Raw genomic sequence first — 13,202 nt, 5'->3', positions numbered from 1 at the left:
AGTATATACTTGTTCCAAGTCTGAACACTTTGATGAACATTGTTAATCAGCTGATAAGAGTTGTACCCTTCCTACTGACTTGTCGTACAAAACGTGTAAGTCGCTTTGGATAAAAGTGTCAGCTAAATGACAAAATGTAAAACATTTTATCTACTTTTTCTCCCATTTTCTATTTTTCTCCCATCCCAATTTCGTGTTGTCCAATTCTACCCTCCCCTGTCTCGAACGCCGTTAGGCCATGCCTCCCACTGGCCGGCTGCAATGTGGACGAAGCCTTGCATCACGTGTCCCCTCCGGTACTCGAGGAGGCAGCCGTCGCATCTTTTCACCTGCACAGCGCGATCTCTCAGCGGCGAGGGACACGCCGCCCCCTGTTGCTTCCTGATTCTGCTGCGCAGGCGCACGCAACCGACCTGTAGGAGTCGCTGTCCACAACGTCCGATCCCCACCCACCAGCTTCCCACCCCTAACACTGCCAATTGTGTTAGTATGAACGACCAGCCAAGCTGGTAGCAATGCCGAGAGCTGGGCTCGAACCCAGCATCTCCTGCATTAGTGGCGAGCGCCTTGCCCACTGCGCCACTTAACCGCCCTACAAAATGTAAATGTATAAATCCATCACACCCACAAGGCGACAAATAGAAGTTGACCGGCCAACTCCTTCTTCACCAGCCGCCTAGACGCTTTTATTATGAAATACGGTCAACGTTATTTGCGTGTCAAACTTAACCACTTGGGTGCCATATTTTTCGAGGATTTCCTACACTAACCTCCGCCCCCAAGCAGCACATCTCCCTGCTCTGCCGAAAAATATTAATCACTCTAATTAAGAAAGTAATAACGTTGTGATGGAACCTCGTCCCTCGTCTCTCTCTCTCTCATACCCACTCGCGGGCCTCTCCAGGCTGCCACAGCCCGAGCACGAGATGGAGAGCTTTCAAAGGGGGAGGCAGATCATCCATCATGCGCTCCAGTACTCGGTAGGAGGTTCAACTGTCCGGCTCGCCCCGCCGTCAGCCAATTCATTACCGCAGAGTGAATCTGAATATTATAGAGTCCATTAAAAGGGGAATAAAGAGTAGTTTTACAGGCTTAATTGATTAATCTTCGCCAGGATAAGGCAGCGGAAGGTGCCCAGCCTGCATATCCAACGGTCCAATTAAGATTAACCGTATAGCCCAAACGCCGGATTTTAAGGTTTCAGACGGACAATGTTTTCATACCCCGATTATCTTGATGGTTAGTGGGAGTGTTCATTTATAGCCATAGACTGCAGATGTTCCAGTGCTTTTGGGGTGGTGTAGTATATCTTGTAGACCAGGCCCATTGCAAGTTGCTGTACTCTGTAGTCTACTCTAAGCCATCCTAGGTTGTCAAAGTGGGCAGGTGTGAGGTGGGTTCTAGGAGTCAGGTCAAGCAGTAGTCTGACCAGTTTGTTTTGTGATGTTTGTAATCTTGTTTTTAGCGCCTTTGAGGTGCTTTGGTACCATGAGGTGCAAGCATAGTCGTAGTACACTTGAATGAGTGCTCCTGTTAGAGTCTTCAGGGTATTCTTGTTTACCAGAGAGGAGATCCGGTACAAGAATCTAGTTCGTTGGTTGACTTTTTTTATTACATTGGATCCCATTTTGTCACATGAAAGATTTGCCTCTAGGATGGAACCCAGGTATGTAATTGCATCTTTCCTTGTGACAATATTGTCACCCACTGTAACTGAGAAGCCGTTGGTCTTGCAGAGTTTGTTATTTGATCCGAAGAGAATGGACTCCGTTTTGCCCATGTGTAATGATAGTTTGTTATCAGCGAGCCAGGTGCAGATTCTGCCGAGTTCTGAGCCGAGGGGTTTTTCAACCTGTAACTTGTTCTTGTCAGAGACCAGCAGGGCTGAGTCTTAGCCTATTTACTTCTGGTAGTAATAGACCTCCATAGTGCCGAGTAAGGCTGGATTAGCCTATTTACTCCTGGTAGTAATATGCCTCCATAGTGCCGAGTAGCCTATTTAGTACTGGTAGTAATAGGCATCCATAGTGCTGAGTAAGGCTGGATTAGCCTACTTACTCCTGGTAGTAATAAAGATGGATTAGCCTACTTACTCCTGGAAACCTTAAATCAGTATAAAACGTCTAAACTTAAAAAAAATTAAAAAAAAATTAAATAAAGATAAAACCTCTATAGTAACGTTTATACTTTTGTTCACAATAGACTTTGAGGACCCTTATTTTGAAAATGTTTGACCAGAAGTCCAATGATTGCACTCCCCAGCTGAGCCACAAGCCATTCGAAGAGGTTTGCCTTTTTCTTGGCATCACCTACTAATTAGTCTCAATTGGCACAGAAGGACCTGGGCCCTCATTTATCAATGCTGCATACGCACAGATATGTGCACAAACCGTGCGTACGATAATTTCTACGCATCGTGCATACATCTACGCACAGCTCCGACCGTGCGTACATATGGCACCAAGCGGTAGAATAGGAATAGAACAGACAGAATAAGTGTTCATGCATTAGAGTTTCAACACCGACGTGTTCGGTATGACTCATAATTAATAATAGTTCATTGTAAAATAGGTTATTATTATATTATTATTAGTGCTGTCAGGCGATTAAAAAAATGTATATAATTAATTACAGGATTTGTAATTAATTAATCTAATTAATCGCATTTTAATCGCATAACCATTTTATGCCTGATATTCTATATTCTATAATCATATTTCAAATTGCATGTGTCCGGATGGCAGAATTCAGTACTGTATCTACAAAACCTTCTGTTTAATCATCTTCCATCTATTAATTTGCTTAGATTTTTCAGGTCTGGTCAATTTGAGCATGGTGTTATTCACAGTCAAAGATAACAAAAAAAATATTGATATTCTCATTTGGTTCATTACAATTTACTCAAAATAAAATTTGCATTCAATCAATCACAGCGCAGATTGAGTGATTGAATGAAAATGTTATTAACAGATTGCAGAATGGAGTACGGCTCAATACACACAATTGTTAAGGGGATGCAGATCAGAGAAAGACTTTCGTCTTGTTTACATCAGGGTCCCCCATTTTCAATTCATAATGAATTGTAAGTAAGGGTGCAACTTGCACTGTGCAATCCATTCTTTGTGGATCTAGACCACAGTATTTCTGACACTGGGAATACATTCCCTGAGATTCATAGATGTCCCTAGAATCAGATACCAAGAACATGCAAATGGACCATATTAAAAAAAAATCTGTAAATGTGTATTCTACATTCTTATGGAATGAATGAGATACAAAAAAAATATTATTAAAAAAAAAAAAAAACTTTTTTTGTAATTAATTTTGAGTTAATTTTCATAACGCGATAATTTGCTGTGTAATTAATTAATCTAATTAACGCGATAAACTGACAGCCCTAATTATTATTATTGTCAAACCCTATGAATAGCATTTGGAATAAGTCTTTCCGAATGAATGCAGCATGGTTTATCTTGCGTTATCGGAATACTTCTCACAGGGTGCCCTCCACAGGGAGCTGTTTTCAGAGATATGGCAGTCTATTTGCAGAGAGAACATAATTAAGTAGAGTCCGCTACCCGAGACACATTCTCCTTGATTTGTACTGCAATTTGGGACCCATCCCTGTGCACATTCAAGTCCTCTCCACCCTGGGATCGTTGGCCACCGGCACGTTTCAGCGTGACATTGGAGATGGATCGAGCAATAGACTGTACCACCCACGTAGCTGTCAAATCAATGAACAAATTAAGTTATGTGAATAGAAAGGGATTCCACTCAGTCAATGTACATATAATCTGCGATCCGCATTTGGCTGATACATGTCGTTGCTGGTGGCCGAGAGGAACGACTCATTCAGGCCTAATTGTATTTAATTAAATTGTAATGTTATTACTGGGGTATCTGTAATTAAAATCACTTAAATGCAGGTGATCAGGGTTATCCACTGACTGAAGCCATAGTTAATGACTCTGACCAACCCAACAGGAGCTCACACATGCAAAAATATTTAAAATCATACGATTAAATATTGTTTAAAATAAAAAGCTAAATACTATTATTTTGTGTGTCATATTTCCAAATAAGCTTGTTCACAACGAAATGCTTTCTACCTTCAATTTGTTGGTTAGATGACCTCCGTGATCAATCTGTATGCAAATGCTTAGAATCGTGCACGAGCATAGACGGTAAGAACAATTGGTATTTATCAACACAGTGTGTGCTCTAAATCTAAATTCCGTGTGTAGGAACAAAAATAGAACACTTTCTACGCATTATTGATAAATGAGGGCCTTGGTGTTTATTTTCTTTGGAAAAAGGAACAATATGTTTTAATGCCGCTACAAGCACGGTGAGGGCACATAAAGAGAAGGTGAGGGCACGAGAGAGAGAGAGAGAGAGAGAGAGAGAGAGAGAGAGAGAGAGAGAGAGAGAGAGAGAGAGACACACACAGAATGGAGAGAGACAGACACAGACACACACTGGAGAGAGAGACAGACACACACACTGGAGAGTGCATCATATCGGATCATATCTCCATTTTATCACAAGGTACTGCACACTTAGTTCCATGCAAGTTTCTTTAATTCCACAAAAGCCAAGCTTCTTTCAGTCATAAGACCTTCATTATAAACCTTCATCTTGCCCTGATGAAAGTCTTATGAGCGAAAGCCAGGCTTTTGTGGAATTAAAGAAACTCGCATGGACCTAAGCGTGCAGAACCGCCTTTCCTAATATGGTTCTTCAGTCTTCTGGCACCTCCATTTATGTGCCGTGAGTGCAGTGACCTTCTCAGAAAGAATATACTACTGTCACGAGGTACTAAAAATCACTGTGAGAGAGAAATTATGGGATGGGCTCATATTAAAATCACAATTCTTTATCTCGTAATATGGAAATTATGTCCTAAATTAGATTCAGTAAGCATGCAGGCTTGTTTGGCATCATTGGATACTGTGAGTCTTCCTGTTTGCTAGATGGACACGGGGGACAGACCCCTGAAAATAAATTCCAACCTTTCCGATTTTTGCCTAAACCACTGTCACGGCAGCAGAACTCGAGAACTACTAGGAAAGTCTGACCAATGAGTGTCATGAGTGACTCCCACCTAAACTGCACGGACTATAACGAGTCACGCCAATTAGGGTACCTTATGTATACTGCACCTGTGTATACTGTACTTACTCATAGTATATATTTAGATTTTAGTGTAATTGTAACCATATTTATTGTAATGTATAATATAACTGATAGGGTATACAGACCCTCATCTGCACATTTGATCACACTGCCACTGCCTACTTGCTCAGATGCGTATATTCAGAGTTCATTACATTGTTTAATGGCTATTTTTACTTGTCTACTGTACTATAATTGTATTGCCTGTATTTATGTCTTCTACTATTACCATGCCCATACCTCCCCTCCTCTCCCATGATGCCTGCATTTCCCCCAAGGAGATAAATAAAGGAATATCTGATCTTGCATTTCTACTGTGACATGTAGGCAGACCAACACAATTACCAACTGTAAGATGTAGACATCAAAGGTACCAGTCAAGGTATCGCTAAAGGCTAACAAAGCCGGGGTCAACATGTTGTTGAAGATACTCTCCTCTCTCAAAATGCTACTGTAAGGGTTATGTTAAGGGTGCTATAGATACCATTTGTAAGTATTGCTTTCCCCAAAAGAATATTATTGATGATTGATTGAAAAGGTTTACAGGTCCAAAATAAACATTGTTTACATATATCCCCTCCCTACTTTCCATTTGTCATGGTGGAATGCACCTGATAAGATAGAAAATTGGCTGGTGCTCTAGTGCGACATCTAGTGGCCGAATGTTATCTAGACTGTAGCACATTTAACCGTAAGCTAAAACGGTAGGAAAAAGTATAGCATTGAATCCTCAACAATGGCAAAGCGTTGAGAGCCCAGCTCTGATATCAAGTTGTAACCCAAAAAAGAAACCCAGCTTGAATCGTGAGGTCCATGCAAACATGTACAACTACCAATGTAATCTATATGCTTAAGTGCCCATGTGGTAAGGCATATGTCGGTAAGACAACACATGCTTTAAAAACACGCATTGCTGAACACAGGAGTACGATACGGAATGGGGATGAAAAAAGCCCAGTAGCTTTACATTTTAAAAAGGCACACCACAATGTCTCATCATTAAGATACCTTGGAATAGAGAGAGTGCATCTTCCAAGACGAGGGGGAGATATAGATAATCTCCTACTGAGGAGAGAAGTATGGTGGATCCATTATCTTAAAACGATGGCACCAACAGGACTTAATGAGGACTTTGACATTAGACCTTATTTGTAAATGTAACTTATAGAGGGAGACAGTCAATGGACTTTGTTTTTGTTTTTTGTTTGTGTTTTTTTCATTTTTGTTTTCAGTGACTAACACTGCTGCCTATCTGTAAATGATGTCTTAATGTTGTGTTTAACATAGATATTTCTCAAATCTTCTAAAAAATGTCAAATGAAAAGAAATTGTTACTTAATTATGTATAGAATGTATCATGCAAATATTGGGACCGCCCCGGATCACCAGGTGGGGCTGATAATCAATTTAGTTCACTTCCTGTATAAAAAGATGTCAGTGTTGTGTTGTCTTCATGCTTGAAGAAGACCAGAAGGGTCGAAACGTCGCATCTGCCTTTTTTTGTCGAATAAACACCTTGGAACTACGAATGAGTTGCGAGCCCTGCTTTATCCCATGCTGACTGCCACCAACTGAATTCCTCCCGCCATTTTTACACTTCACAACATCCTCACTTCAGAAAAAGGTTACCAACTCCTCTCCTCTCTGTTCCTGCATAATCTTAATGTCTCCATCTGGCCTGATGTAGACCAAGCCTATTAGGGGCTCTGCGGCAGACAGAGGAAACAAACAGAGTGTACCACACTGCCCCTGTCAGTGAGCGATAGCGGGGAGAGGACCGCTGCATGACCAAGAGGATGCGTGGCTGCCAGGCACTGTGACTAATACCTCCCCATTACCCACGGCCACGGGCTCAAACACTGCAAATGGGTCTTTCACCTAGGAGCTCCAGACCCCGGCGGGTGGACCGTACATCACTATCCATCACAACACTGCTTCTGACCGTCGCCGGCCCGGATAGCCTCTATATAGTACGGCACGGGCCGGGCCAGTGGAAGGAGAAACAGCCATTCTAGGTAGATGCCAACACAACTGCAGATAGCAGTGCACAATGTGGGGGGGCGGCTACGTGGCGTAGTGGGCAAGGCGCTCGCCACGAATGCGGAGACGCTGGGCTCGCCTGTTCGAGCCCAGTGCTCCACATTGCTTTCAGTTTAGCTGGTCGTTCATACTAATACACATTGGCCGTATTAGGGGGTGGGAAACTGATGGGTGGGGATCGGGTGTTGTGGACAGCGACTCCTACAGGTCGGTTGGTGCACCTGCGCAGTAGAATCAGGAAGTGTCGGGGGCAGCATGAGCCTCCCACGCGTTACTCCTCGCCACTGAGAGATCGAGCTGCACAGGTGAAAAGATGCGACTGCTGTTACCTCAAGTACCGGAGGGGACTTGTGCTATGTATGACTTAGTCCACATTGCAGCCGGCTTGTGGGAGGCAAGAAACAGCATTCGTGACAGGGGAGGGTTGAATTGGATGATACGAAATTGGGATGGGAGAAAATATAGAAAATGGGAGAAAAAGTGGATCAAAAAAATTGGGCTGGTATTGGGATATCATTTTATGGGCCGATATTGGATTTCTCTCTCAGCACTTTGCACATTTTCCATCAAAGGTGCACTGATAAAAATGAGCAGGAGGTTCAGGGGCACAATCATTTGTTTGTTTGTTTGTCTTCACATTTACACTGGATCTTTGAGAAAAATTATAATTCTATGCAAAACCCCAGTATATCCCAGTGTACTTTAAGAGTTCTGTTTGGGTCTAAAGGGGACATTCATTCATTCATCCTTTTAGTCTCAAAAATCATTGACAGTTCAACTCTCATTTCAAATGATACGAAATCCTCAATTTGAAATTCTCTGAAAATTAAGTAGAGGGAAACTCTACTGAAATATTTCTACTTTATGTTTACTTTCTAGTCACAATTCGGACAAATTCCAACTCTGCTCATATTAAGAACATCGGATTGAAATGTCACCGAATCTAATTATAATTCTAGTGAAATATGCCATTTTAAATGAACCACAACAACAACAAAACGGTAATTGGTCAAGACGAGCCAGAACCACAAACCCGTACGACACCATCAATTAAGTCTACTATTTGAGAGCATAGTAGAAAAGCGCTGTGCGAGGTAAGCTATTGTACTTCTGCATCACTACATCAAATATGTTAAGCACTCTGCTGCATCAACATCACTCTGTTGTGCCAACAAACAGGAGCGCGGAGGGGAACGAGAGCCAACAACTCCCAGCAGCATCCCTTTCTGCAGAGTTGCAGAACCACTCGGACCTCGGTGTAACCGAGCGTGGCGTCACCTCGGACCGAGAGACGCCACGGGTCATGTTACACGGAGGACGCCCTCCTCTGAGAGTCACACATACACACACACACACTAGGGGTGCGGAAATCGATACGTAGTAGTATCGCGATACTTTGCGTGGCGATACTGTATCGATGCAGGGACGCCAAGTATAGATATTTAATTATTCATAAGAAAAAGAAAAAAATTGCATTGTTCATTTCAATACCTGTAATAGTACAGTAGTCCACACACACACGTGCATTCAGTTAAGTTGGAATATGACTGTAATACAAACCGACACAGTTCAGTTTGTAAGGTACATGCAACACAGATTACAGTGTTTACATCCGTCTGCTTGAGAAAATACCATGTTCTGCAATAAAAATTATTGAACTTTATTTTATTAGATAAAACATGTTGACAGTTTTACTTCGCAGTTGAAAAAAGGTAATACATTTAATTTGATATAAAAAATATATATATATATATATAAATAAAATCGCAATACTCAGCGTATCGCGATATATTTAGTACCGCGATAGTATCGTATCGTGAGGTCTCTGGCGTTTCCCCCCCCTAACACACACGTGCTCATCCAGCCGACCGCGGGACAGAGAGCCGGCGCTTGCCGGCGCTTGCCACCCCCCCCCCCCCCCCCCCCCCCCCGTCACCTCAGACAATGCCAAGCGACATTTGATCTTACTCAAGGTGAAAGATAATATTATTCTTTTAATTATGAATTGGCGGGAACATGCAGGATTATCACCGGGCACGGTGTGACTAAGCCGAAGCACGGTTAGTTAAGGTGTCTGTTCGGAGCGTCCCGCTGGTTCTCAGCTCGTCCCGCGGTGGTGGGAAGGATACTCGTGGGTCGTTTTTGGGGAAGCGGTTTGTGGCGGGCTTGTCCGATTTTTGCGATGGGTCGCCACAAGAAAGTCTGTGTATGGGGGGGGGACTTGCGTTTTCCCAGAATAGCTTGAATGAAAAGTCAATTTAGATCTGACAAATGTTACTAAAGTTCGACCTCAAAACCAAAAATGGACCAATCCATGAACTGGCGCACCCCTACTACACCGTACGTGACCAAAAATAAAACGAAAATGGAAATTACTTTCCTTAATGCTGAAGTTAGGCTTTCGTTCACTGGGCTGATGCTCTTGAGGCTGAGACTTTATGATATCGATCTGAAGGAGTAATCACGGTTAAGCCGTAACAGCATGCCCCCCCCCCCCCTCCATCTTTCACAAAGCACTGGCCTCCGGTTCATTGTATAGTTGAAAATGGGCCGACACAAACACGCCGATTTATCTTCCTTGTGGACAGGTGCTCCCCGTTCTCATTTCGCTGGCATACAAGTATGACATTTAAGTAAAAGTCATTAGAGTATTAAAAATGAATGTGACCGTGTTTTCGGCTTTCATCACGACAGGGATCTTCAATAAGGCCGACCGAATTAGTATTCATCACCGTTTGTCAAGGGTAGGAAGGTGTGGCGTGTCGAAGCACACGCTCCACCTTCACATACCTTGTATACATATCACATAGGTAAGCAAGGCTGGTAACCAAGACTAGAGTTGGGTACCGTTCACATTTGAAAGAAATAACAAATATTTCAACATTAATTATTTATTTAGAACATTTTGGTATTTATTGTTGTAACACACCACACAAAATAAATCGCATGCTCATGTAGCGTTTTTAAATTACTCTTCTACTAAACATGTAAAGGTACCGAAATTTGGTACAGATTGATCTAGTGTGAATTGGTACTTTGTAGTACCGATGTAATTTGTCATTTGGACAGAGTTCGGTACCCAACCTAGACAATTGGTGTTGTTCTCATCCTGTCCGACGTAAACCAAAGTTGCTTCTTCTAGTAACTCCTCTCCACTGTGGTGCAGATAAACCCCCCCCCCCCCGGCAAGCTGCAGCGGCCCGGGCTGATACGATACCTATGGCCTTGTTCTAAGCCTGCTTCACTGCCTCCATGTCCATTTCAGCCCAGGAGGAAGTTAAATACCCATTCAGAGAATCTCCGCCTGCGGGACAGATGGCTTTTTTTAATTGCATGGAAAGGTGTAGGGGGTGGGGGGACGGCAGCATAAGCATATTGTGAGTTCTGAACCACTTGCTTTAGGTATAAGTTTAACATGAAATCACGGATCAACAGGCAGGGGCAGTGTAATAATAATAGCGCTGAATATCTGAGGAAGGTCTTACAACTCTAACCACACCGTTCCCATGTAGAAATAATAGCCCTGAATATCCGAGGGAGGTCTTACAACTCTAACCTAACCGTTCCAGTGTAGAAATAATAGCGCTGAATATCTGAGGGAGGTCTTACAACTCTAACCTAACCGTTCCAGTGTAGAAATAATAGCCCTGAATATCTGAGGGAAGTCTTCAAACACTGACCACACTGTTCCAGCATCTTGCAGGGAGGCCGTATCCATGCAGCCACCTAACCCGACGGGCCACGCGGAGGGCACTTAATGTGCTTCCAAAGTCCCATTAACCGGGACAGGCAGAGGTCATCGAGGGTCAAACGGCCAGGTGATTGGGACTGTGAGATAGCACCATTAGTGGGCTCATCTGGCAGTAGGTGTGGAGGCCCCGGCCCCTTTACTGATACCACTTAAAGAGGCTCATTACTTCCAACAACACATTAATCAGTGTTGGACTCCGGTCTCCAAGTCCCTAAGAAAAATACGTAGGAGGGCACCGAGCCTAAGGACGACCCCGAATAACGGCTTTACTTAACCCGCTCACCTTGGCTTGTGAACCGTGATTTATACTAATCACATATCACTCGCTAGCAGTAATTACACAAACAGAAATCTGCCGTATAGCCATCAAAAGGTCTGGAAGCAGCACAGAGAGAAGCGAGGGTTTCCATCATCGTGCCCGGTGCCACTGAGACAGACCACAGAGCCACGTCTCATTCCTCCCTGGCCGCGCGCCCGTCTAATTCATTCCTGATTAGAGCCGCCGGGCAGCGCTCCCGCAGCACGGCGCGGAGGGGGCGAGAGCGGGAAGGCGCTTCTCTCCCACCGCCTGCCGATCGATACCCCCTCGAGCCTCACCTGCGGCCAAGGACGGCCACTCCGCCCGCTCCAAGGTGAGAAAGGGTCGTCGCCAAAAGACTGTTTTAGCGCCTCACCTTTAATGGGACAATATTGAGCTGAATGACAGCAGCGCCATCAGAGGGAGCACACACTGCGGCTGGGACAGCATGCCTGTGTGTGTGTGTGTGTGTGTGTGTGTGTGATTGCATGCATGCATGAGTGAGGGCATGTGTGTGTGTGTGTGGGATAAACACAGGCTCCGTGTGAACAGAGCCGCGTGTGTGTGCCAAGTGCTCCACCTAGTGGCCAAACGCCGCGGCACCACCAGGACCAAAGATCCGCCCGGCAGATGATGTTGTCGAAGCAGAACAGAGAGATTCGACCTTTTCGTGTTCCGTTTTTCAAGAGATGACAACAGCGATGCTGTTGAGGTATTGGCGCAGGAACGCTGCAGACTGTTGAGTCACCTCCCTAGCTTAATACTACTTGAGAAACAGGCTGGCATGCTGCGAGTGTGGGAGGGAGGAGAGATGGGAGGCAGGGAGAGAGGGAGGGAGAGAGGAGAGGAGGAGTGTGCAGCATGCAGGCCTGGCCAGCACAGTGTGTCTGACGTGGCAGAGAAATGTAAAAGCAGCAAGGTTGTCCCGTTTCTGGTTCAAGGTGAACATGATTCTGCTTTCAATTTGCCATCGCAAAAGGTAGCAGCGCTTTCATTAGCTCCCCCATCACTCAGGCATAGAATCTTGGCCGCTAGTGCAGCCTGCCTACCCACACACACACACACACACTAGGGAGATTAAACAGCAGCCTTAATGGGGTCTCAAAATAGGTAATTACAACCAAAGGCAATTTAACCATATATAATTACATCCCATTAGAGAGCCAAGAGCCTCACATTGTGCAAGTGAGAATAGGGTCTTAAAAGGTTAAGAAATCCTCCCCAAATGAACCTCCCTCCGCTCCCCCGGAGCCGTGTCACCAGGGTGACTGACCGCTTGGCCACGCTCCACACCTAGCTCCTTAATTGAATAATTATGAGAGAAACCAGTCGTTTACCGCCGGAATGTTTACCTTTGTTGAAGAACATGGAGGCCATTTGACCCATCTCGACCCTCTCGACGATTTCGAAATGATCAACGCGTCCTCCTGATCTCTCTGTGGAAGGAAACCAAAAAGACGGTTTATATGACAGACCTGGAAGACGTTTACGCGGTTGGATGAATTCGCTTTCAGTTGAATATGCTCAAAAAAAGGTTATTGGCGTTTACTTGCCGATTAATCAAATCAAAGCTAATGTATTTGTAAGGCCCGACAACACACGTTAATGTCCCCATGGGCCGGACACGTCTTCTTTAAACAAGTCAAGGAGAAATATCACAATAAGTCAAGAACAAAACAAGAACACCATAAAGTCCAAAACATTTAAAATAAAGCAACACTCCCAGACATACCCCACGCGAAGGTAAGGAAAAACTCACTAAAACCTAGCAATAGGAAAGAATGCACCACAGGCAATGTGGAAGAGAGAAACCTTAGAAGGGCCATTCAAAGGGGGATCTCCCTTCTTAGATGTCGGTGATAGTAGTGTTGCAGTAAAACAGGCGAACAGTTGGTAAGCATGATGCAATGATGGAACATTCCTTCTTTATTTACT

General features: G+C 44.1%; 1 protein-coding gene across 2 annotated transcripts in view; it reads right to left on the bottom strand.

Moving 5' to 3' along the window:
• Positions 1 to 13,202, bottom strand: part of tmem104 (transmembrane protein 104) — a 168,292-nt gene that overhangs the window by 140,042 nt on the left and 15,048 nt on the right. For both annotated transcript variants that reach the window (XM_084329499.1, XM_084329498.1), the window contains exon 6: positions 12,620 to 12,703. In XM_084329499.1, coding sequence (XP_084185625.1) covers positions 12,620 to 12,703 — 84 coding nt within the window. The remainder of the gene's footprint in view (positions 1 to 12,619; positions 12,704 to 13,202) is intronic.

The sequence above is a fragment of the Notolepis coatsorum genome (assembly GCF_963971535.1).
Source record: "Notolepis coatsorum genome assembly, chromosome: 14".
Classification (NCBI taxonomy): Eukaryota; Metazoa; Chordata; class Actinopteri; order Aulopiformes; family Paralepididae; genus Notolepis; species Notolepis coatsorum.
Note: the sequence above shows the minus strand (reverse complement) of the source record. Positions and strands in the feature narration are given on the sequence as shown.